At 43.9% G+C, this 26,893-nt stretch overlaps 1 protein-coding gene across 1 annotated transcript in view; it reads right to left on the bottom strand.

Annotated features, from left to right (window-relative positions):
- Nucleotides 1-666: 666 nt before the first annotated feature.
- The window catches only part of LOC147895021 (uncharacterized), a 28,948-nt gene continuing 2,721 nt past the window's right edge, over nt 667-26,893 (bottom strand). Inside the window, exons 4-22 of the mRNA XM_087383396.1 lie at nt 25,771-25,823; nt 25,400-25,534; nt 25,198-25,272; nt 25,057-25,095; nt 18,653-18,802; nt 18,481-18,536; nt 18,281-18,359; nt 18,125-18,189; nt 17,960-18,008; nt 17,722-17,855; nt 17,518-17,610; nt 17,252-17,354; nt 16,661-16,810; nt 16,519-16,574; nt 16,237-16,318; nt 15,960-16,092; nt 15,781-15,875; nt 15,246-15,692; nt 667-759 (exon numbers count right to left, since the gene is read on the bottom strand). Of these exons, the coding sequence (XP_087239522.1) occupies nt 667-759; nt 15,246-15,692; nt 15,781-15,875; nt 15,960-16,092; nt 16,237-16,318; nt 16,519-16,574; nt 16,661-16,810; nt 17,252-17,354; nt 17,518-17,610; nt 17,722-17,855; nt 17,960-18,008; nt 18,125-18,189; nt 18,281-18,359; nt 18,481-18,536; nt 18,653-18,802; nt 25,057-25,095; nt 25,198-25,272; nt 25,400-25,534; nt 25,771-25,823 (2,087 nt within the window). The remainder of the gene's footprint in view (nt 760-15,245; nt 15,693-15,780; nt 15,876-15,959; nt 16,093-16,236; nt 16,319-16,518; nt 16,575-16,660; nt 16,811-17,251; nt 17,355-17,517; nt 17,611-17,721; nt 17,856-17,959; nt 18,009-18,124; nt 18,190-18,280; nt 18,360-18,480; nt 18,537-18,652; nt 18,803-25,056; nt 25,096-25,197; nt 25,273-25,399; nt 25,535-25,770; nt 25,824-26,893) is intronic.

The following is a 26,893-nucleotide window of genomic DNA, read 5'->3' as shown; positions in this document are numbered from 1 at the left end:
ACGAAATGACACAGCATGGAAGTGAGGAGCTACTATTCTAACCTGTTTGCAGATCTGAGCAAGATGACCCAGAGTGGATATCATTAGCAGGCTATTCATAGGCTGGTCAGGAGCTATGTTCCACCAATGGGTCTGTCAACAATCAATGAAACCAATATTGGGGACTTCTCAAATAGAAGTGAGGTCATTGTGATTGCAATAGTAGCAGCAAGGGAGATCAATGGTGCTGACCATACAATTGGGAAGTAACTAACTCAAGGAAAGAGTAACCCATCCATTAGAAAGCCTTAAGGCATCATCAAAGGTGAAGTGGAAGTAAACACAACCTTGGCCCAACCATCAAACTCCAAGGCCCTACCTCCCTCACCAAGCTTTCAAAGCAAGAGGCTGTGGAAGTGTTGGACGAGAAGGTATGAAGGGGAAACAAAAAAGCATCTCTCCTCCAACATCAAATCAGCCACCTGGACAAAAGTTCTTATAAAACTTGCATGTCGAGCAAAAAGGGAAGGTTGATCGAGTAGGGTAGAATGGGTGCATTAAGGAAGAACATCACTTTTCAACTGATCGAATTGAGGATCAACTATTTCAATCTTGAAATCATTCAAAGCATCCCCCTCAAACAAATTCAGATTAAAATACATGCAGCCTAATTGACATTAAACAAACTTACATGTTATTAGCATCTGTGACACACAAGTGTCGAAGGCCTAATGTTCGGAAGATCACATAAACTCGTTGTGCTGAGCACTCGCCTCGAACCTATAATCACAAAATACAATTTGTAATACAGACTTTTAAATTCCACTCCTTTAGAAAAGATCGTGCTTTTATGTGTAGCATATATCAACATTAGACATGCTAAAAATTATTTGTCATTGCCAGAAAAGTATCTGACATAGGATCCACCCTTGAGATAAAACACAAACTCTTAAGATTGAGGCTGCAAAGGAGGCCCCATGGCAACGAAATTGTTGCACCAAGTCTGCACTAATGTTGAAGGGGGAGAAACAACACGGTCCCCTTTGTACAGTGGAAACTAGGAGCCTAAGCTAGAGAGTTGGGAATAGGATACGGCCCAAATACAAACAGGGACAAGAGAGTGAGGACGTTAGAGCATGTGTGCATGGTGCAGGGGGGCACAGCAGACAAAAAGGTTCTCTGATGTACAGGCAGCAATCATAAGCATAGATGCTTATGAACTCTGTTCTCTTACAATCATTTGGCTATAGCAGCTGCAAGAGCCAAGCCAAAAATATAGAGTCAAGTAGGCTCACCTAGCCAAAAATATGAGAAAAAAACTGATGCCAAACCTTCAGCCCAATTATAGCTTCTACCTATGCCAAGCTACAAATCCTCGGGTTGGGAAAACTTTCTTGTTTTACTGGCTTTATATACAGCTTGGAAATCACCTTTTGAGCTGGGGTTCATCGAGATGCCCCAATGGCACTTTCCTCTCACTGAAATGACACTGGTAGATGTGTACCACTAGGAGACGCTGCTGCTCCTCCCCACTCCACGCTGCTCCCAACCCCTCTCTACGCTTCAGCCCAGACCTCTCCTCTCCCTCTCCCTCTCCCTCTCCCTCAGCCGTTCCCTTCCCCTCCCTCCCCTCAGCCCTTCCCTTCCCTTCCCTCTCCGCCCTTTCAACCTGTTCTCCCCCCTTCCTGCCAACCCCCTCCCTCCCTCAGCCTGCATACCTGCCCCCCTCCCCCGCCCTCTAGACCTCTCTTCCCACAGCCCGCCTCCCCCTGCCTTTCTCCCTCTCCCTCCCTCCTCCCCCACCTTAGCCTGCCTCCACTCACCTCTCTTCTTTCCCCCTTCCCCTCTTCCTACCCTCTCCCTCGCCCTTTCAACCTGCTTCTCCCCCTTCCTGCCTGCTTCCTCCTCTGACTTCTCCTCCTCCTCTCTCTTCTTCCTGCCCCTCTTTGCCTTTCTCCTTCCCGCAGCTTTTCTGGAACGGATGGAGCTTTCTTCTGTTCGAGTCGGCCTTCTCACCTTGATTGGCGATGGATCCTCCCTCAGCCAATCCTTCTCTACCTCCAGCAGTTTAAACTATCACATTTTCAAAAGACAAGTTGCAGCAGCTCAAGAAGGATGTAGAGCTTGAATGCTCGATCACTTTGATCGCGTGCATCTATGGGTCTCACCCTTCCAAGTCACGAGCTAGAGAGTGGATGCTTGTGGCGCTTCCCCCAGACCTCACCCCTCAATTTAAAGATATTCGCCTTTGGGGACGAGGTTTTTTCTAGGTTGTATTTGATTCTCCAGAGGCTGTGAGCGCCATTCTCCAGGCCCGTTTTCTTTACCTGGGACACAAGAAGATTTTCTTTGGTGCCTTCTCTCTAGGATTTGACCCTATGGAGGAGGATAAGGAGGCGCTTTGGCTCTTTATCTTTCCTGGGCTCCCCTAGGTCTACCATCGCCTTCTTCATGTGATTGGGGAGCACTTCGGTATGGTCATTGAGGTCTCGCCCCTCCTTGGGTTGCCCTTGACAGCTGCAGAGGCAACCAAGTCTGATGGGGTCCCTAGAGTTAGGATCCTTACGAAAGACCCTAACATTTCAGATGATCATATCTTGCTCGAGTGCCGGATCGATCTTTCTTTCGGCAGAGAGTGGAGGTTACAGGCAAACTAGACCAGTGCAGGATCTGTAGGACCCTTGGGCATTTCACCAGGGATTGCCCCATGAAGAAGAAAAGGTCCAAAAAGCCTTCTGGTACAACAACTCCCCTTCGCCCTCGACAAGGGAGTGGGACAGTTCCTACGCCTGCTCCCCAACCTAGGCAGGGTGGTGGTATTGCTCAACGACATAGTGCTCCTTCTCCATAGAGTGCCCCTTCAGTACCACCGCCTCTTGCCTCTGGTGCCTCACATCCCCCAACGGCACTCGCAGCACTTCATTGGCTCCCTGTTTGTACGTAGCCTTCATCCCCGACAGTTCAGGAGGTCGCCATCCTCGACTCCACCTCCTTAGGAGCTTTGGAGTCTCTCCTTTTGATTGTTCCCAGTGTTGCAACTCTCACAGTCCATGACACTTCAGCTACACTTGCAGCCCCGGTTGCAGCCTCTCGCCCGGACCCAAAGGTTGCCCCTCTCCCTGTCCTAATGGTAGCCCCTCTCCCTATCATCGCACATTCTCTAGTTGGAGGGGCCTTGTTACGCTCTAGCCGAGGTAGCATGACCTTGGAAGATTCAGTCGACATTTCCCTTAAAGGATCAATGTTTGTAATTATTTGTTTGCGCTTCATGTAAATGATCGGGAGGGAATTAATGTCAAGGTCCTAGGTGAGGGTTGATAGCACCAGACTAGGTGGATCTATGGCTAAGGGCCTAATGCAAGGAATGTGCCTAGGGGCAAAGGATTTTAATGCATCCCAAGAGAGGGGTGAAATGTTGCATTAGGAAGGCCCTGTGATGATGACATGTGGCATCTAGATTCATCTAGGGAGATGGGGCTTGTTGAAGCTAGAGAGAGAAGAGAATATGTGATTCATGTATGTTTTTCTGATTGGGAAATTCTCTGTCAGCTCGAGGGCTTCAGCAAGGTTGGCTAGGAGGAAAGAATAGGTGCTGCTCCCGTGATCTGCAGTAGGAATAGTTGTTGTGTGTAACATTTGGTATCAGAGCCCAAGGCAAGGATTAGAGAGACGATCTGGGTGACGGAAGAAAGGAGCATGGAGCGATTCGGCTACCTGTGACCTCCATGTGACGGACGGACAAACGGACGAGATTGACGCTGACTTGCGATAGACGACGATGAATTTGGAGGGTGCTGCCCGTGACGACGGATAGCAGGTGTGGAGCGGAAGGTTGGCACTGCCGTGATCTACGACAGAAGGTTGGCTATTGGCGCTGCTGTGATTACGACGGAAGGTTGGCGCTGCCCGTAGTCTACGATGGAAGCAAAGGATATGAGGGAGGCCTTCGATGATTCGGTGATGAGCAACGCAGGATTACGGAGGTTATGGGGAGCCTGTAAAACTCGTAAGCTGTGACTGGAGCGACACTCGAACAAAGCTCTTGGTTGCAGACTGGTCGCAGGAGTGCAGGGGCTTGAACAGTGCAGGAGACTATTGGCTGGATTTGCATGGAACCAAGAAGGCTGTGACGAAATCGTTGATGACTAGGGAGCTCTCTTTGACCTCCATCAGTTTCGTGTTTTTTTTTTTTTCTTCTCGATTTTGTCGGTTGATGCTCTGCTTTCATAAACAGGATCTCGTAAGTGATTAGTCTGCATGAAGCTTTGATGCTGTAGCAGGGACAGATTATGCTTGAAATTATGCCTATGTGCTACAGTCTGAGTTAGTTTGCAGGAGCTTCCCTAGGATAGGGAAAAGCGCTGTTTGAGATATATGCTTGTGTCAAATGCCTAGTCAGTGTGCATGTGGGATTGCAGGAATTCCCTAGTATAGGGAATTGTGTCAGAGTGCAAGTATCCTGAATTGTGTCAGTTGTAAATACAGTTTTCTAGCGGTGTTTTAAAAAAAAAACAAAACAAAATACCCATTGAACTGAATGGAAGAAGCAGAAGGGGCTTCCAGGAGGGACCCTGGTGAGTCAAGAGTCCGGCCGACCCAGCAGGTGTCGCGTCCAGTAGCTCACACTTTATCTGGCAGGATTGCATTGCTTGAGGATGCCTTGCAACAGTTATTAGCGCAGCAGTTACAGGCCAATGCAGGGCAGTCTGAACTTAGGAGAGCGATACACAGTATGTCTGCCAGACCTTCTCGAGAGAAGGGAAAGGCTCCAATGGAACCGGAGTCTAGTGTCCATACGGTCGAGCCTAGGAAGGCTAAAGTGCCAGATATTGCCAATTACAGGCCGGAAAAGTATTCTGGTCAGATGAACGACCGTAGTTCCGATGTCATTGAGACCTGGTTACACAAATGGGACGAGGCGTTCGCCATTTGTGAAATCAGAAATGACATCAAGAAGATCCGCGAGACCACCCACATGTTTAGTGAGGCAGCGGATAGGTGGTGGATTAAGCAACAAAAAGATGGTATAGCATCCACTACCTGGGAGGGGTTTAAAAGAGAATTCAGGAAACACTTCTTACCTCTTGACGAAGCATCCCGAGCTTGGGATCAATATAGGAACCTTTGTCAGAGAAATTTATCGGTGGCAAAATACACTGATAAGTTTTGAGAGAGTGTAATGGAGGTTGATGAACCCCTGCCCCAATCAATCCAAGTGAAAGATTTCATATTTGGATTGAATGATCGAATAAAAATGGAAGTTCGGGCTAAGTATGTAAACACGTTAGATGATGCAATAGCCATAGCCCTGAACTATGAAGATGCCAAGGACAGCAGGCCAAGTGGGTTTGCACAAGTCGGAACCCAGTATGGGTATCCAAAGAAATCTGGGTTTAAGAAGAAATGGATTAGTAGAGGGAGTGATTCTCAGCCGAGTGGTCAAGCCAAGCAGGCGAAACCAGCTGAAACTCCTAAACCAAGTACCACCATTGGAGTGAAGAGGAAAGTAACCCCAATGGCAGCCCGGGCTTGGTCTAAGTCTCCCTTAAACCCAGAACAAAGGAAAAAAGCGAGGAGAGAAGGCTTATGTTTTGGTTGCCTTCAGCCTCATCAGTGGAAGGATTGTCCACGTAACAAAGATCGTCGGATGGCTGAGATGGTGATCTCAAAATGCGACGTGGAGATGGAGGGAAGTCCCAGAGCGGAAGAGATGCAGATTCAGCTCGCGGGATCTTCTCAGAGGTTAGTACCTTGTTTGTTATGTGTGTCTGTTGCTAAGCTAGTAACGAGTGCACCTGATAACATCCTATCTAAGCCCGCAACAACGGGGTATACAGCCTTTAATGATACGGAGTTAATTAAAATGAAAGGGCAAGTGGCCAATCATGATGTCATTGTGTTGTTTGACTCGGCGTCAACTCACAATGTGATTAACTCCAAGCTCGTGAAGAGGTTGAAATTAAAGACAAGTCCATTTGACTATGCGTATACAGTCAGGATGGCAGATGGAAGTTCAACTGAAGTATGGGACCAAAGGGTTACCCAGTTGGAGCTTCGGATTCAGGACTATGCTGAGAAGCTTGATTTTGAAATGATGCGGATATAGCCCTGGGTATGGCGTGGCATTCTAGGAAGAATCCAGCCATTGATTGAAAAAAGCACGTATATCAATTCAAGATGAATGATGTGCTTTATGTCTTGCGAGGTGAGAAAGATATACCTCAGGGACCGTTGGTTTCCGTGATGGAAATCCGAAAAGCTCAAGAAGAGTCTTTATTCCTTTGCATAGCATCACTAGAGCCGGCTGATGATTCTTCGGCTAGCACTAATGTTGCGCAAAGTGGTGAGATGGCCAAGCTGGCTAATCTTATAACAGAGGAGTTCTCTGAATGTTTTAGGGATGAACTACCTTATGGGTTACCTCCAAAGCGGAATGTTCAGCATAAGATTGAACTGATTCTGGGGGCAGAACCTGTAAATAGACCTCCCTATAGAAAGAGTTTTACTGAAGAGGCGGAGGTGCGTAGACAACTGGAAGAATACCTCAAGTTGGGGCAGATTCAACCAAGTTTCTCACCTTTTGCTTCACCAGTGATATCAAAGAAGAAAAAGGATGATACGTTTCGCCTCTGTATAGATTACAGAGCATTGAATAATATCACTGGTAAGCACAGGTATCCGATGGCTCAGATTGATGATTTGCTAGATGCATTACATGGAGCCGTGATTTTCAGCAAGATAGATCTTAAGTGTGGCTACCATCAGATCCGGATTAGAGCCGAGGATGTGCATAAAACCGCTTTCAGAAGCAGGTTTGGTCATTATGAGTTTTTGGTAATGTCCTTCGGACTTACCAATGCTCCAGCGACATTTGTCATGCTTATGAACGATTTACTACGTCCGTATATCAGAAAGTTCGTAGTACATTTTATTGACGATATCCTGATATTCAGTGTAAGTATTACTGAGCATCGTGAACACTTAAGAATAGTGTTCAATACTTTGAGGAAAGCCAGTCTTTATGTAAATAAAAAGAAAACTATACTGTGTATGATTAGGCTTGAATATTTAGGATTCATAATTACTCCAGAGGGGGTAGAAATGGATCCAAAGAAAGTGGCTGCGATACTAACTTGGCCAATCCCTCAGAGTCTGATCGCGTTGCGATCATTCTTGGGATTTGTCCAATTTTATAGAAGGCATATCAAAGAATATTCCGAAATAGTGTCGCCATTGACTGATCTGACCTCAGATAAAGTACCTTTTATATGGGGACAGAATCAACAAGAAAGTTTTAATACCATAAAACAAGCTGTGGTCATAGGACCGGTGTTAAAAATAGTTGATCCCCAGAAACCGTTGTTCCTGGAAACCGATGCAAGTGGCATTGCGGTAGGAGCAGTTCTCCTTCAAGAGGGAAGGCCAGTAGCCTTTGAAAGCAAGAAGCTTTCTCCCTCTCAGAGGAATTGGCCAACTCATGAATTGGAGTTGTATGATGTTATCCATGCTTTGAAAACATGGAGGCATTATTTGTATGGTTCAGAGTTTTATGTGGATGTGGATCATGATACTCTGAAACATTTTTGTAAACAGCCTGACTTGAGGGGCCGCCAAGCTAGGTGGGCAGAGCTCATGCAGGAGTTTAATTTAACGATTCGGTACCGAAGAGGAAAAGATAACAAGGTTGCTGATGCGTTGTCTCGCATTATGCACAACCTGAGTTTCACGGTATTAGAGAGTGCTCTAATGACCGAGATCAGAGAAACTCAAAAGGTGGACGAGTTTGTCCAAAGCTTATGGCCTAAGGCTCATGTGTTAAAACCCGGGGAAACTTATGCGAGATATACCATAAGTTTGACCTGACATCCAGAAAAGTTTGACCTGACATCCAGAAAGTATGGAAACTTATGCGAGATATACCATAAGTTTGGCCTTTTCTGGATGTCAGGCCAAACTTATGCGAGATATACCATAAGGGATGGTATGCTGAAAAGAAATGGCAAGGTTATAGTACCTAGTCAGAATGATCTCAGGCAGAGAGTCATTCGACAGTGCCATGATAGCCCGTGTGCGGGACATCCAGGAGTCGAGAAGACATATGATCTCGTGAAGCGAGATTTCTTTTGGCCAAAGATGAAAAAGCATATTCATGAATATGTGACACGGTGTTTCTCGTGTCAGGTAAGTAAGGCCGAGCGGGTGAAGCCACCCGGACTTTTACAGCCCTTGGAAATACCACTGAGTAAGTGGGAGAGCATTTCCATGGACTTTATTGTAGGGCTGCCTACGACACAAGGAGGGTATGATTCTATCCTTGTGGTGGTTGATCGTCTAACCAAGATGGCTCACTTCATTCTGACTAGAGAGTCTGTTAGTGCCCCGCAAGTGGCGGATTTGTTTATTAGACATATATTTCGTCTGCATGGATTGCCTAGATCCATAGTGTCAGACAAAGATGTCAGATTTACCAGTCATTTTTGGAAAGCGGTATTTGAGACACTAAGGACTGAGTTGGGAATGAGTAGTGGGGATCATCCTGAGACGGATGGTCAGACGGAGAGAGTCAACCAAACTTTAGAGGATATGCTGAGAGCATATGTGTCATTGAAGCAACATACATGGGACAAGTGGTTGCCATTGTTGGAGTTTGCCTACAATGATAGAAAACATTCCTCTACAGGGTTCAGTCCGTTTGAGCTGAACTATGGTTATAGACCAGCAAATCCAACTATAGTTGGAGTACCTCAGAAAGTGCCTAGTGCCGCGAACTTTGTGGTTCAGATGCGGGAGATGCTAGCACTTGCGAGAGCTAATATCCGCCAAGCTATGGATAGAGCCAAGGTGTATGCAGACGAAAACCGGTCTATAAGAGTATTTAAGGAAGAAGAAAAAGTTTTTCTCAGAGTTCCTTCGCACTCGAAGTCGTTGACTTCAGGAGAGTGTGCTAAGTTATCACCTCGATACTGTGGGCCGTGGTTAATTCTAAAGAGAATAAGCAAGGTAGCCTATAAATTAGAATTGCCACAGGGGTGTAAGGTGCACTCGGTTTTTCATGTTTCGTGCTTAAAGAAATTTTTACATACAGGTGACTCACTGATCGAAGGTGTGGTTTGGTTTCAGGAGATAGAGGATAATGCGAGGCGCAAACCAACAAGAATCCTGGACCGAGGAACAATGCAAATACGAAATCGGAAGATACCCACGGTGTTGGTTGCATGGCATGGTCAGCCTCTATCCGAAGCTACCTGGGAATCCGTATACCAGTTGCGGAGAGTGTTCCCAGATTTTATCATCGAGGACGCTGATGTCTAAAGAGGGAAGGAATGTTACGCTCTAGCCGAGGTAGCATGACCTCGGAAGAATCAGTCGACATTTTCCTTAAAGGATCTATGTTTGTAATTATTTGTTTGCGCTTCATGTAAATGATCGGGAGGGAATTAATGTCAAGGTCCTAGGTGAGGGTTGATAGCACCAGACTAGGTGGATCTATGGCTAAGGGCCTAATGCAAGGAATGTGCCTAGGGGCAAAGGATTTTAATGCATCCCAAGAGAGGGGTGAAATGTTGCATTAGGAAGGCCCTGTGATGATGACATGTGGCATCTAGATCCATTTAGGGAGATGGGGCTTGTTGAAGCTAGAGAGAGAAGAGAATATGTGATTCACGTATGTTTTTTTTATTGGGAAATTCTCTATCAGCTCGAGGGCTTCAGCAAGGTTGGTTGGGAGGAAAGAATAGGTGCTGCTCCCGTGATCTGCAGTAGGAATAGTTGTTGTGTGTAACAGGCCTCCACAGCTTTTCAGACACAGAGGGTTCTCGGGAGCAGTCTTCAGCTCCCCTCTTGGTTGGAGGAAAGGGGGGTTGGGTACCCGTTGATCCGCTTCCCTCTTAGGGGATTCTCCGCACCCCTGTGTCGGGCCTGATTCACAGAAACTCCTTTTCAGCTCTGGCAGATTTCGATGAGAAGGACTTTGTGCCCTCTACTCTTGGTAAGGCATTGATTGGGATTCTTGTTGACATGGCGTCTTCTTCTTCAGGTGGCAGGGTGTTTTCTCCTCTTGATTTTCCGCCACTTGGTTCCATCCCTCGCTCTTTGAGCGGGAGGTCTTCCCCTGTTGAGGGGTTTTTTTTCGCCACTAGGTCAGGTAAGATGTTCCTTTCTACATCCTCCTACCGATGAGGATTGTTAGCTGGAACATACAGGGCCTTGGTGGCATCCCTCATCGCTGCTGGCACGCCGCAGACAACTGATATGGAATCAGCTCCATCCAAGTATTACTAGGGGTTCTATTGATGTTTTACTCTTGGAGAAACTGCATGCTAGTGATTGTACAAAGTCAGGCAAGCTACTTTCAGGTCACACTTTTTATTACCTGCTTTTGGTACTAGGGGAGGTACTTGTATTTCGGTTTTGGATTCTTTTCTCCCCTTGGTTGTTGGACATGGTGTGATCTGACGCTCCAGAGCCCAATGGGTTCTTATTTTGATTGGGGGTCGCAAGGTTGGACTCCTCAACCTTTACGCCCCCAATTACAGAGGGGATCGTGCTTTATTTTGGAAGGAGTTGATCTCCTGGGGCCCCATTGCAGATTCATGGGTTAGAGGGGATTGCAACATGGTAGAGTTACCCTCGGATAAAAAAGGGGGCAGAGTGGGCGGCATCCATTCTTTGGAGAGGGTAGTGTGGGATGCTTTCCTCTTCAGTTTCAATGGCAGAGATGTTTGGCTTGACGATGCTTTTCACACTCAGTCACTCCTGTTTTCTTGGTCGAACAAGAGGCCGCGGATGCCTATCCATGCACGGATTGATCGATTTTATGTTGATGATTGGGCCTTGGATAGAGGAGGATCAATTTGCATTGCTCCTGAGGTTTCCATTTCGGATCACTTTCCGGTAGTTCTGATGGTTTTCGAGCCGCATTTGAGAGGATGTTCTACCAGCACTAGGATTCCTCATACCCTTTATGCAAAGGAGGACCTCTCAAAGGCAGCTTTGCAGATCTAGGTTTCTCATGTGCAGGATGGAGTGCCCTCCCCTTCACTTTTGGCAACAACCCTCTCTGATATTAGCGACTTTTATCATCTAGTTGCTAGCAACAGGAGACGTGAGATTCTTAGGCGAGAGATTGGTGTGCGCCAGCAATTAGCAGCTTTGCAAAGGGATGAGTAGAAGAGGCCACTTGATGCTTGGATTCAAGAGCGCCTTGCTGCAACAAGGGCTCATCAGCAAATTTTGTTGGATTAGAGAGAGCAGAGTTTGCCTTTCATGCACAAGAGTCCTTCTTATACAGATGGGAGGTAGGATCAATAAGTAGTTCTTCTCTACTCATGGCCGCAGACATAGTAGAGAGAGTGTCTCTCAGCTTATTGACTCAGACAGAGTTTTGCAGTCAGATCCAAATGCCGTCATGCGCATAGCTACATATTTTTATGCCTCTCTTCTTTCAACAGATCCTGGTAGTGTGGTTGTAGATGATGCCAGACAGGTCATTTGGTAGTGTATCCCTAGGTTGGTGAGTCCAGATATGAGACTCTCTCTTGATGAACCTTTTACCAACCTAGAATTCAAGAGTGCTCTTCTTGCCCTTCATAAGGGGAAATGCCCAGGTTCAGATGGTGGGCTTACACCCTCCTTTTTCTTAACCTTTTGGCATATGATTGGGGATCATATCACCTCAGCCCTACAGGGCATTTGGGACTCTGGTGAGATGCGTAGCTCACTTACGGAGAGTCTCATACATTTAATCCCAAAATAGTATCGCAGTGGAGACCCATCACTCTATTGGGCACTTCTTATAAAATCCTGGCGAAAGCAATCTACCTGTGGTTGCATCCCTTACTCCCTGATCTTATTCATGATACACAGATAGGGTTTGTTCATGGCAGAAGCATTGTTTATAATATATTCTCCTTTTGGAAAGCTTCTCAGTGGGCCATACAGAGCGGTCAAAAGCTCGCAATTCTACTCTGGACTTTGAAAAATCCTATGACAGGGCAGATTGGGAATTCTTGGAGGGCACCCTTCAATCACTTTGGATTTTCAGATGCTTGGATTAGAGGGGCTCAGCCTTGTACAGGCAAGCCCACAGTGAGGTGCTGATAGGAGGGGTTAGGGGAGACAAGTTTCAGATTTCCAGATCGGTCCGTCAGGGATGCCCTCTTGCCCCTTTTCTTTTCCTCTTTGTGGCTAAGGCTATGAGAATTTTTCTTAGGTCTCGAGCTGACATTTTGGTCTCAGACTTCCGCACATACAGGAAGAGGACCTCGTGGATTAAGGTTTAGCAGATGACACTGCTCTCTTATTGGAGGCCTCTCCTCAGACTCTCACTTCCTTCAAGACAGCTTTGGATTTGTTTTGTACTGCAGCAAGTGCTCACATCAATTGGAACAAGTCTAGTGGCTTTTGGATTTGTGATGATGACACTCCAGATTGGGGGGCTGATTTGGATTTCACTTGGATTCAGAGGGGTGTGTCAATCAGATACCTAGGATGCCAGGTCGCTTTGGGCATCTCTTCTTTGCAGCAGTTTGCTCATGTGTTGGAGAGCATTAGGAGGAAACTCCTTTTCTAGAGTTCAGCTAGACTGGACTTTGCATCCAAAGTGGTGGTTGTGAACCAGGTTTTGCTGGCCACAGCCTAGTATGTGTGCTCCTGTTGGTGCAGTTCCAGAGATTGTATCACTCAGCTCATAAGGCCTATCATGAATTTTTTATGTGTGCTCATGTTGGTGCAGTTCCAAAGATTGTATCACTCAGCTCATAAGGCCTATCATGAATTTTTTATGGAGCGGGCTAGATGGCACTGCAGACACTATTGCCAGAGTAGCTTGGGACACCTTGATCCTTTCCACACAAGAAGGGGGGTCTAAACATCATAGATCCAGACTTGCAACGCAAGGCCTTGATTTGCAAGTTTGTGGTTAGAGGACTTATGCCTGGGGATGAGCCTTGGAAAAACTTCTTCATTCACGGTATTCAGGCTTGCCGCCCCTCCTTAGGGGGAGATTGGATGGACAGTACCAGATGGATCTTCACCTCAGCCTGCCTCAGGTCTCCATCCTCCTCGCTTATGGTTGCAATCCTAAAGGCTTGGGCCAGCTTTAGAAGTACCCTTCGGAGAGTTCCTCCCTCCTCTATCGAAGAGATTGACAAGCAACCAATTATGTGGAATGACAGTATACTTGATGAGCATGGTAGGCAGCTTGGTATGTCTCACTATATGCAATGGTCTAGGTGGGAGCGAGGCCTTGCCACCTCCGTAGGTTCTTGGAAAGCTTCCAAGAGGCTTCCAGAAGCTCGCCAACAGCAAACGGTTAGTCACCTCAAAGGATGTGCAGGGAGGATACTTCATATTGATGTAGCCGTTCCCCTTGACTGGGTGGATACAGATGATAGGCCCGTTGTTTGCTCCATATGGATGGGGGCTTTCTCGAGGACAGGCATTCCTCTCCAGGTTATAGCTTTTTTGGGAGCACATGAGGATGCCTTGTTTTTTGATGTACATGCACGTGGCAGGCTAGTTATTTCTTCAAAGCATATTATTTTGGGCTTGCCTTTTCAGCCTGTCAGGATCATAGGCTTTTTGGATCAAGACAAGGACTCTGCATGGCATATTGATCCGAGCCCACATCTGTCTCTTTTGGGTTCTTGGAGGTTGTGACTCTTTGGAGGAGTATCGATAAAGTTTCTTCAGTGGGACCTAGGAGAGTGGGAATGGATTGTTGCAGAGAGCCAAGAGAAGAGGCTTCCTTTTTTTGCTTACACGGTCAGTAATGCTAGGAGGTTTTAGATCAATTGTAGAGGTTGGAGATCTTCCAAGGCCCCTCATTGGGAGAGTTATCAGGTTTCTGTGATTTGCAGAGGGTTTTTTAGCGGAGGCTTTGGAGATCCCAAAGAAATAGAAAGGTCACTCTATTTTTTAGGCTTTCCATTCATGGAGGGATTGCAGTGAACAGGTGGAGGTCTAGATTTGGGGCAGACCCCACTTGTCCTAGGTGCTCGTCTGCTGATGATGAGTCAATTCATCATTGTCTATGGGACTGCAGGCATGCGAGAGCCATTTGGATGGGAATTGCCAGGGTCCTCTATACTTTCACTCCTCCTCATTTCTTCATGACGTGGGGATCAGTGGCTTGGCTCTCCCTACTATCAGGGCGTCGAATCTTCTATTAGTGGTAGGATGCTTCTTGGGCCATATCGATTTGGCGTCACCTAGTCGAGACTCGCTCTCTTGAGGATGTGCCTATCTCCCGCTATAGACCAGTACATGCTGATGGGGATACTGCTTGGGAGATACTGGCTAGCATCATTGCTTGGCATATTTGGAGGGCTAGATGCATAGAGGCCTTAGACGGATCTCAGGTTCATCCCTCGCACACCTTGGCTAGTATTTGGGCTGACACCGTTCACACATTGATGGCCAGTTGTGCGAGCATGCAGGGTTCTTCCCAGGTAGCCTCATCCAAGAGGATTATATTCCTTAAAGAATGGAAGGGTTCCCCTTTTTCTTAGAGACTATAGGAGGGTTGAGGTGGTGGTTTCTTTCCAGCTCATTCTGAGTTTTTTGTTCCGTATTTCAGGGGGGTTTCCTCATGCACAGCATGATGTATTTCCGCTTTGAGCTTGTTCACGCGGGTTTTTTCATACTTAATATTAAGTCTTTTTCATGAAAAAAGAAAAGCTACACATCCTATAGCCCTCTTTTAAATATCCTTTCATTAAGCGTCAATAATTCCTAGGGTGCACAACATGTCAACTCACAAGCCAAGGCAACTTACTCTAACTAATTCCGATGAAAATTGAAAATTCAGAGTGAATATTATGTGTGTCTAACTATGGTGGTGTCATTGTTGGGATCTGTAGTGAAAACAGTAACACTTGGAGACTCTAACCTTTCCTAAGTCCAACCCAAGGGTCTCTAGTTTTGCATCCATGCCATGAAAAGATGGGTGGTTACCACCTCAATTCTCTCAATTCCTTCATAAAGTGGGCAGTCAATTCCTTGAGAAAATAGGTACTCGCTACCCTCACTACCTTCGGTACCCTCCACTCCACTCCACTCCTGTCAGCTTCAGTGATAGCAATGTCACCATTTGTGAAATGTCTGTGAAAACCTTCACAATAGACGGAAAATGAGCCTTCAAGAGCTGTAATATCACCATTCATTTTATAGTACCCTAGTGTGTCTCTGGAAGTTTTTGTCATGCCAATCAAGGCAAGACTCAACTTTAAAAAATAGTTGTCAAACGGATTGCATGTTGTACTTACAATTAATGGAGCCCGGTTCATGAAAGGACGCAGATCAAGAGCAAACACCTTCTCAGCTACATTTGGTCCTTCCAAAGTTGCGCCACACGATTCAGATGCTTCCACATCGTCTATTCCCAGTGCATCCACTGCTGCTGGCATTGATGATAAGCCTCGACGATGAGGATTGTGGCAGTGATGATAGACCCGCATTGCATGCTCAAGAACTTGCAGCTCCTGTAACGCCTTTCTCCCTGAGCGAGGGTGCCTCATCAACCCGTACTGCTCTTTCAAATTGTTATTTACTTCAATGAAGGCTCGCTCCTCCAACAGGGTAAGGAGCTGATGCCTTAAAATCAGACCAACCAGCTTTCCTCTTTGCTCTTCATCATTCGTGCACTTAAAGACTGGGAAACCATTGTGCTGTGCGCTTTGCAGGACCTTTACAACTTTCACCACCGGAACAATCTGAAGAAGGCAAACAATTGAAACATTTTATGAACTTAAATGTAGGATTTTTGACATTTGAGGTTAGCTGCAAGTCCAGCAGATTTACCTCATCAAATCCAATGACATCTGGGGCCATGATATCTGCTGCAGTTGATGAAAGAAGCTCATGAGGGGGCTCACTCTGCAAGAATTGTATGTTGCCTGCAACCACAAAGATGCATAGCTTAATCCCTCCCCCTTTGCAATGTGAGAAAGATGAAGTAAGTTGGACTTGTGTTGGAGTACCGGAGGTTTCCAAATCTGCTTCATAAGCACCAGCTTGGTGAATGTGGTGGGATACCCAATTTGAGACCACAACAGCCAATATGATTGGAAGTAGAAAGTCAATGCCACCCGTTCCTTCCACCACAATAACAACCTGTACATAAGTATTCCAACCAACAGCAAGAGCAATGAATGCTTTAATATGTACATGAGAAGGAGATCCTAAGAGAAGCTTTGAGATTAATAACCAAAACCGAGGGTTATTCTGGCGGTATCTCTGGAAGTTTCTGGAGCTCACCAATGATATCGTGGAGCGAAAAAGTCCGCCCAGCATAGAGGTCGCCCCTACAAGAGCATGAAGCCCAGGCTGAATATTTCCACTGCCGAACGCAATTATGGGAAAATTTAGACTGGCAGACTAAAGACAAACTACAGTGTCCTCGACAGTGAAAATATCTAATACTAGTCAAAAATCAAAGCTTTGTTACATGCCAATTAGTATTATTGTCCTCGCTACAGTCATGACTCTGTATATCTGAATCTTTTTAAATGATCAAACATTGTCCAAGCAAAATTTTACCTTGGAAAAACATTTTTGAATATGGTTCCCACAAGTGCTCCAAATGATGCCCCTACCTAAGTCATAAGCGTCAACAAATTATTGATGAAAAGGATGAAAAAGTTCATGGTTGAGATCAGAATAAAGGATCAGAGCAACTAACCATCATTGAAGGCATAAAGATACCACCAGGAGTAGCAACACCATAAGAAAGAATGAAAAGAATAAAAAAGGAACCGGTATGAATTGCCAGGCTGCTCACAGTGAAGTGATTAGTGGAAGAGCTTCCCAGCTGTAGGAGATGCTTGATTGTCTGCCCAGTTTAGTCCCATGCACAGAAAATATCAGATTCGCATACTTCCCATTGAGATGATATTTGGTAGTGTGCTGTGGTTCTTATTTTCTCACAAATAATATAAGTTACAAATCACTAAAATAGTTTGCAATGATTATACATCTATTTTTCTTATATCATACAGCATATCTGACAGATGCAAAAGTAGTGAAGCATGCCTCAGCATTCTGTCTTAATAGCTTTTTAGCAGAGGCACAGGGTAAAGGGGATGGAAAATAACCAATACAATTCTCCACAATTAGAATACACGAAGACAAAGCAATTGCCTAATGACATAACATGCTACACCCTAATGACCAATCATACAAAAGAGAGATCAGATAAATTGAAACACACAGAGTTTTCCTAAGTCCAAATAGGTAATCACTAAGATAGGTGGAAAACCATATGCAAACATACCTCATGTGGAACAGAGAAGAATAGCGTGGCTAAATCATTGTATATTTGTTCTGTGAAGTCTTGTTGACAATTGTAGGTAAACCAGAATTCTGTGTCAGAATAACTGTTTACAATAGCACACACACACATCATAAGATTACAGACTTGCAGGAAAGTATTTTGTGCATTTCTTATAGATAAATCTTATCATTATCAGGTGTTGATTTATAAGGAGCAACAAATTGATCTTTGACAGTTATTCATTAGGATGATAATAGTCAACTCACTCATCTGGTACTTCTAGACACTGTCCAAAAAACAGTGGCAGAACAAAGAGTACAGCTACAGAAAATAATGTGATGAAGCATGCCTCGAAAATCCTGCATAAAGGCTTTTTTAAGTCATGGGAAGAACTTTCATTTGTAATCACCTATGCAATGTTAGAGACAGGTTAACATCTATGGTGTTCCACACAGTCTTCCCTTTCTAACCTTGCAAGGCGATGAGAATTTACTGGTCTTACATGAACCAACCATCCGTGAGAAATATTCACTAAAGCACCCAGGATGCCAGCACCGATACTTGTGACAACAAATAGTGGCAAGTCATGAAGGACAAACTCGGGCTGCCAAAACAGCATTACATTTATCATACAACATATTAACAAAGTTTATCTTCTATTGTATTTGCATACACATAGGTTCTCAAAAAATATGGTAAGACATCCACCTGAAGTCCATGAAATGATAAAGTGCCTGGGAGAGCGAAAGAAAAGGCTCTGCACGATGAATGACCATGTTCAGTTTACAACAGGCTATTGGAGCGAAACATTTCTAATCCTGTTCATACAGCTGACTCGATTTATCCCAAAATGACACACACAACTGAACATACTTCTCATGTAGGCATGACAGCACCATTGTAGCAACTGTGGTACATACTAAAGACCGCCACATGACCTAAAAGTACAACATGCCATGGTGTTTAAGTTACATGAACTTGATAAGAAAGTGATTATAGAAATATATCACATGGACTTTGGTCCTCCACCTTTCTGGACCAAAAGCTTGATGCCTCTTCTAATGAATAAAGTACACCGCCAACAGGAGCTCCGAAAGCTGCTGCCAAACTGTGAAGATGTAAAATAAAGTGTTTTAATGGTAACAATTCCGTCTTAAAGGATAATGAAACTTAAAGATTCCAAAAGAAAAGATTTTTTGTATTTGTGAAAAAGCAACTTGTCAAACTACCCTGCAGCTGCACCAGCAGAAATGAACTCCCGGCGATCTTTGTCATTATAGATATCCTGGAAAGGATATTCACCATATTTATGAGAAACTTCTCTGGAATGGTTATTATGCCAAATAGCTTCTTAAGCATGGAAATCCCTGGTGTCATGAGCATACTGGTTCAGGTTCTTACAAGAGGTAGTGTGCTCAGGTTAAGTTTGCTAAAGCAGACCCGTGAATCAGATTTCTTTTGTTCCTTGGGCGAAGAAAGTTTGCAATGCATCCACGTTAAAGTGGAAGCAACTGCAGCACCAATATGGACCATAGGGCCCTCTTGACCAATCTATAAGCAAAATCCAGAAAGCAAGTATGCTATGAGGATACACAAACAATTGAAATATCCCCTCCCTAGTGCTATGATTAATTACAAGTTAAAATTAATTTGTTTATGTGATCAATCTGTGCTTGAAATCGAAGTCCCTTATATCATCGAGTTATCTGTCTTGTCAATGCAGTAGCCTTTATGCTATTCTCTGGCATTGCAAAAAAAAAGGATGATTTTGCTCTAATTTCCGCTTTTTCGCAAGTATGCGGGGATCATGTTTCTACCCCAAATCTTGAGTTGGTATTTGGTAAACATCCAAAAGAAGAAGCATCCTATAATAGACTATGTAAAAGCATCAATAATGGCCATTTAAAAAAAAAGAATTCCATTCAGATTTCCTTATACAGGGAAAGAATAGAGGTTCAGGACAGCAGTTCTAACCAGATATTAAAACTTCCGGACGGCATCCTTATAATTTGAAAAACCATTAACATAGGGAAATGAAAAAGAAAAATACCGTGTTAGAAAAATCCAGCTAGAGGGAGAGTAATGCAAATCATGCCAAATATGCCAGCTGGTGAAAAGAAAGCCATGAAGAAGGTTGTCAGCAAATCTCTCATCCATCTTGTGATGCTCATGAAGCACCTTGATAATGATCATAGAAACCACGTAATAATAAAATCAGTTTGAACGGATGCGAGCATCTCTGAGATACAGCGATGGTATCTCAATATGTCATGCAAGATCACCTCTTAGACTGTATCTTCACTTGCCTAGTAAACATGTGGCTGTTGGACCCCACTGTAGTCTCAAAGGTCCAGATTTATGGATAAAAAGATTGCCTAGCAATCAATTTCGTCATCTCTCGTGGGCTTCCCATGAATACTTTTAGGCAGATCCTCATTCCTTGCTGGAAGCAAGCTAGCAATAAATGAGTACATTGTTTGTTGAAGCAACCATATAAGAAAATCCATCTAAAAACCTGGACACCAGCCACCTTTGAGCTGATAGGTGCATAGCTGCGAGCTGATGCCGCATGAGCTGCTTTCAAAGAAGTGAATCTCCCAACTAGAAGCTTTCAAAGGAGAAGACTGGCAACGATTCCTCACCTGAAAATTCTTCCTGTACTATCCGATGGGAGACTGATGGCTTACTTTGAATCATCCTGGATCCCATAATCACCTGTAGTCGCTCAAATCTCCTCCAGCCTGTTGCTGAGAGATCACCCCCCCGAAAAGATGCTGCATACATGGCACTTGGTCTAAATAGGGTGTCGGAAAGTTAGTCCTTCGTCGGCGGATCTTGAAAGTGCGCCGGAACGCACGGCCTCTCTAGTCAGAACAAAACTCCCTGTTCTCGTGTGAGTCATTTCCTGACATCATCGTGAAAACTGGCCTTGGTCTTCTAAGGTTAAATGTCAAGTCTCTCTCTCTTTGCCAAACACCTCTGGGGCCTCCAGAGGTCTCTCCAACCTCTCTGTAATATAAGCGGCTCAAATGTGATCTGAAGAGAACTACTCCTTCAGGGCCCGTATCACGCCATCTCTCCTCATCTCTCTCTATTAGAATGACTCCCAAGTGTATCTTGTCACTGTCGGCAGCCCCCGCTCTAAGCTCTCATGTGTCTTAGTGTAGAAAATCACATCTGTATTGATGTAGGTCTCTAAGAGACCCCCTAGGTCAAACCAGAGATTGCCATTACAAATCTACGCTGCCATCTTCGACTTGTTTTGTGCTCTCATCTCATGAGTCAAACACCGTCATGTGCTGCCTATTTCCCCTTCTTTCCTTTCTTCTCTATCTTCCCTCTCTCAAATGATTACTTGAGTGTGAGATCATCATTGAAGAAAATCTTGGCGCCCTTTATAGAGACGAGAATGCTATAGAAGCAGTTGCTTATGTTGCTCATCTCTCCTAATTACTTCAAAGAAACCCTTAGTTGCCTAAAGCACATTCTGGATAGAGCATCCCCGCAATGCCAACTTCCCACATCCGCTGCAACAAGCATTCGACCTAGATGCTCTGCAGACGGAGGGTATGGGTGTTCCTTGGATCTGGAGGATGGACCAACCAATGCCAATGAGCCAAAAGCTGCTACCAATCATAGATGAAGCGAGTAGAAAAGGGACAACCAAGAATACGACCACGCACATGGCAAAAAAAAACCATCAGAAATAGTGGGAATCCGATGACCAAACAAAAGCATCTGTACAAAAGAGCTAACCATACAGGAAAGCGTAATAGCCCATGGATGATGTTTCTCTAAAAAAGAGATCAAGAGCATGGCCTTACAAGCTAGCATGTGTGTGTAGACCCCCATGCATCTTGGGCGAACAAACATAATTATATTTGAGATGCCGGAGTGCCTTAAGACCATGTCTAGTGCGCCACAGACATTCCATAACCTTGGTGACAAATTTATGAATGTCGAGAGAAGACCAAGGAATAAGTGCCAAGTGAAACTACACGTATGCCATGAGAATGGATTGCACAATCCGAAGGCAAACATGCAGTGGCCAAGTAGATAATTTCCAATAATCCATCTTATGAAAAAGCTTTTGTAGCACCCAAAGTCTTTCTTGTGGCAAATATATATGCCATCCCATAGGATAACCCAAATGACGCAACACTTGATCAAGAGGGAGCAAGAGGCCAAGCTACAAAATGGATGCCAATCACACTCACTCAAAGGCAAAAGTTTGGATTTAGTGAGATGCATTTTCAACCCAGCTGCAAGACCAAACAAATCAAGCACCTGCATAAAATGTTTGACATTTGTTTCCATGTTTCATAGGAAGAAAATGAATCATCTGCATAAGCTTGGCTTATTAAAGGTGTGCATCTAGGAAAATCTATGCCATGTAAACATTGATGTGAAACCAAGGCATCCATATGCATCAACAATGGATGAGTAGAAGGCACTACAGCCTTGATGAACAGAGTGGCCCAAGGTCCAAGAAGAAGAGAGGGCATTAGATAAGAGATGACAGGCCATATTCTCATGAAGCCAATAAACCACATTTTGCATCTTGGGTCCAAAGCCCAACCACCACATAACCTCTGCAATAAAATCCCATCTGACAATGTCAAATGCCTTTTCAATTGGACCTGCATTATTAAAGCATCCTAATGGATATATTTGGCATATTCAATGCCAATGTAAGCATTTGCAATATTATCCATGATCCGCTTCCGGGGCACAAAACCATACTATGCAAGGTGCAAGCCCATACACAAGAAATGCAATATGCGACAAGACTAGCATTTTAGAAATCAGCTTATACACCACAAGCATTAGTGTAATTGTCCCCCAATTGATAAATATTGGCATAGGGGCTTATTGGGAATTAAACGCAGCAGTCCCTTTTCCACAATGAAGGCATTATGCCATAGAGCCAACATCGTTAATCATATGCAACAAAATAGGGCTCAACTGATCCCAAAATTCAACCAAAAACTCAACTGTAAGGTCATCCCAACCCGGGGATTTAGATCTCCCCAACTTAGACAATGCTGCTTTCAATCCACATGGAGCATGTAATATCGATTTACTCGAGCCTAATACTGAGTGAAAGCATTATGATGGAACATGTACCCAATAAGTGTATGATCATCCCTTTCCCTCCGCATCATGTAAAATCAATGATAACTACTATCCTCAGTGTTGGGTGATAGATAAAATCTCGACATATGAAAACATTACCCCTCCAGGGACAATCTAGTTGCATGGAGAAGGGTGCTCCAACAGCTTGCTCTTCTTTGAATGCACCCAAGACGATGAATTAAGAGATTGGATTGATAGAGTTCTCTTCCAAATAGTTATGCAACCTGCTACGACCTACAGGGTCTTGATTTGCTATGCCTCTATAAGAGGTCACAAAATAGAGTCACCCAAAATGTTTTAGGTAGAGACCTGTTTTATTTCGCTGGGGACGAACCGTTCAAGAAGTGTTTCATATAAATTTAATTTTCCTAAATATGCATGCAACAATGATAGACATGGATTTTACATGTGCACATCCCACTATAAAGCCTATCCTACAAGGGAGGTAATTTGTAATTTCTATAGTGACTGATGCAAATTAAAACGGTGCATACATTTTCATACATGTTGAATAACTTCCTTTTTCTCTCCCTCCCTCACTCACCATACAAGTCCCATTATCTTATTTGACACATGATACACTATTCAGAATAAACCCGAGTTGCAGCAAAACATTTGGGAAGAGACATGTTTTCTGGTAGCTGTGTCACAAAAAGTGCAGGACGCTGCTCAAATTTTGACTTCTCACATGCATATGATGATATCCAAGGAGAAGTTTGTTGTTATTGATGGACCCTTCATATGTGGTAAACTACTTTATGCATTCTCTGATAAGGCAGGGGGTAAGTCTTCGGGCCCAACTCACATGTTGACAGAAGTTAATAAGCATTTCTGGATTAAATTCCTTTTGTAAATGTGATAAGGCTTGGCAGGAGGGTGACTTTTCAAAATGAGAGGCCTCACAAACAAGACAAATATGATTCCGGTAAGGGACTCACATCCTATCACCCCTTTGAATACATCCAATGCCATGGCAGCTGAAGATTTTCATCCCCAATCTAGAAGAGGAGAGTGAAGGAAATGAGGGTGGAAGAGGAGAGGGGTGAGAACAGAGACGCAACTAATGCAAGGGGGTGCCCCTATGCATACATTTAGTATACCCATGTCATACATTTAATAAGGGCCCATCAGAGCTTTGAAACATATAAATTTAACCTAAATCACAATCTAATCACTAACTAATCCCAACATTACCACTAATAAAAGACACTAACCATATTCAACTTTGCCTGTTGCAAGCTTCATAGCTTTCACCTCAAAAATCCAACCAAGATCCCATAGTCCCCCTAACGGGGACAAAGATAGCTGATCAAGATTAGTAACTTTAGTGACTCTGGGCAGTGGTCACTATGCGTATCATTCAGAGAGCTGGCAATTAAAAGAATGTGAAATGGATGATGACCTGATATCAGATTTTCATGAGGGTCAGATGTAGTGTAGGGTCTTGTGTTAGAATGGAACATGATGGTGTGATGCCTTTTGTGGAAAGGATTTCCTGGTTAAACAGGGTGCCTCCTTTTGGAAAGTATCTGGTGGCCAGTGTTTCATTAACTTACATTGATATAGAGGTGGTTGGAAATATTTAAAAAAATATTCCTGAAGAGTTCATTATGGGATACAAGAGTTACATACCACAAATCATGAGATGCACTGCAGAGAGGTTTTTAAGTTTGACAGTGTATAGGAAGATCTTGGCCTTTCAATGATTGCATTTGTAGTGAAAACTTGCGTGGTCTGGGTTGTCAAGTCAGATCATCTAGAGGTTCTCACAGTGTCTGAATGCTAGAAGCAATAGATGGGTGTCCAGGCACATTGAGAGAGTCTGGAGGGACATGTGGTTTGGGAAGTTGCAGTTTAATTAATTTATTTATGGTATAGAGCTTCTAGGATGGAAAACTAGAAAAGACTTTATGCACTTATTTTAGGATGTGCAAAAGGCTGTCAAAATTTTGTAGTATGGTGCCTACCACATGGCAGTCTCTCAACTATCTATGTGACAGCTCTATTTGCCACCTCATATGATATGCCCATGCGGGGAAACCACACCTCTGGGTCTCTCCCGGGAAGAAGGTGATGGCGCCGTCAGATTTCTGATGCTGAGAACATGTGCTGCCGAAGGATCAGGTACTGCAGGTCAGGGTCATTGCATTCCTTGATGAAGGTTACTAGATTTCTCTCTTCAGATTTGACAGTCACTGGCAGATTATTAGAGATGCTATTGCACTGCATATCTAAATGGCGCAATAACCATGTGTATTTTTACCTTACTGCCGATATATAGATTCTTGAATATGCATGCCTTGGTTAGAGGTCGTGATGCTTATGTGCCCTTGAGGATGGCTTTTGAGTTACAAAAAGACCTTAGGACTAAATCAGGAAGCACTTGGAGATTACGTCATCATTGCCTGCCTTTTAGGCATTTTGTAGAGATTTAGACTAAGCCTTGGTTCATACTAAACGGCAGATAGCAGGAGTGTGCAGGACGTTGTAGGTGCAGACTAGAAATGAGAAGAAAGGTCTGAGAGTGAAGAGCAAGCCACATCTACCAGGGAGCTTAAAAACCTTGTATTTGTTTTTTGGCCAATTTTGAAATTAACAATGTTACAAAAGAGGATCAAACAGTGAAATCACCATGCACCACACCTCAAACAACCACCTTCATAACTTACCGGTAATCCTGAAGATATTGTACAGACAGTGCCAAAGATCTGCAAAACAAACATGGAACCTCATTTCATGTTTGGGCAAGCAAGCAGTGTTCTGGTTAGAAAGGAATACCTCTAAGATCATAAAGATATGCTATTGCTGACCTTTGTCACAAGTGTCTTTATTCGTAGTAAATCAGGAATATCATTCCCATTTAGGTAAGCCATAACAAGAGTCACCTGCACACATGGAGGATTGAGGACTGTAAAACTGCATCTGGATAAGCACAGATATCAAATTAAAAGGAAACTTTTGGTCTCTAGTTGAAATTTTTTGTTATAAATTTAAAGAAAGATAATCACGCACCCCACCACCAGCAGCTGCTGGGGCCCAATATAAAACTAGGAAGCTTGATACAGTCACCGAAAGCATACCAAAACCTGCATAACCAGAGAAAGCAAGCCCGATCCCTCGGTCAATGGTATTCTGTATCCAGATTTTCTGCATTAACAGGTTAATAAACAGGTGAGACACTTCATTTGGTGAGTACACACTGCTTATTTCCAATGGAAAATGAAACACTCTCAATTTTCGTGTATGAGACTTATCTACAAGCTTCCAATCCTTCAACTCATCGTGCAAGATAAACAGTGTGCGTTTCTTGACATCTGAAGATGCAATTGCACGAAAAGCTTTGACATCGCTTAAAATGGATGATGCACTCTCTTGAAACATACCTTATAGTTCACTATCAGCTCTTGACAATATGCTATAATATACGCCACGCATCCTGCTTAGCAGATATGTAGAGAAAAAGTGAGATGAATTTAGCTCATTCAGATGCTATGTTGTACAAGAAATCAAATGCACTTCATTTCAATTAGTTTAAGACTCATGGATGTGTTACTTTTAGAGTGCAATGCCACTAATATTTTTGGAGACACATAAGATCACACATGCAAGGCTTCAAAGTGATCTGGTGTAGGGGACTACTCTTTGTGAGCTCACGTGCAGCCATGAGGTCAAAGAGTTCGAAATTCATGACAAGGTATTGGTATCTGGCCATACGACAATCTCCCTCTCAAGAAAATTGATAACACATAACAATATGATGAGTGAAAAGGAGCACCACAGTGGATGAAGCTTCATTACACAAATCCCAGGTGTAAAACAAGAATTGGAGCAGGCTTTAAGCATGAATCAAAGTAAAGGCGATTGCACAGAGATGAACAGCCAGATATTAACAGAACCGTCCCTCACTTTGTTCCAAAAGAGGGAAGGAAGAACCAAAGGAATGCAATACAACACTTTGTGTAACCCAGAACAGAGATGCTAATGCTTTGAGACCAGTAATGACAGGAAAAACAAGCAAGAAAAGACATAAAATGAAATGTTCCGAAAAAGAGAGGAGATTTTATGAAAGAAAAACAGAGGATGAAATATGAGTAGCTCAAGAGAGACTAGAGAGAATTCTTCACTCTATGTGAACTCAAGGGAAGACATGGTACCATTTATTGAAGAGTTTTACAAGAGAAGCCAGGCAGAAAACAAGGGAAAACAAACACAATCCTTCGAAGCCAAAGATGAGATCATGACGATTGAATCTCTGATACAGCTTCCCCAGCCAATAGGCCACCAATTCGCAGATTGGACTAATCCAGCCGCCCAAGTCCACGTGTCACAAGCACACTAGCCCATGCCATATGCTATTTCCAAACATATTTTTGGACCTATACGCCCCAATAATTAGTCACGACGAGGTTGGGCTACTTATACCAATAGGTCTAGATCACAAGCTACACTCTCCTTTTGCTGCTGTAAACAGATGATGTTGTTCTATCTTAAGAAATGAAAAGGGCC

This window comes from Dipteris shenzhenensis, chromosome 13 (genome assembly GCF_047967505.1).
Source record: "Dipteris shenzhenensis isolate YYH24624 ecotype China chromosome 13, Dip_SZ_1.0, whole genome shotgun sequence".
Taxonomy (NCBI): Eukaryota; Viridiplantae; Streptophyta; class Polypodiopsida; order Gleicheniales; family Dipteridaceae; genus Dipteris; species Dipteris shenzhenensis.
This window is presented reverse-complemented; position numbering and strand designations above follow the sequence as displayed.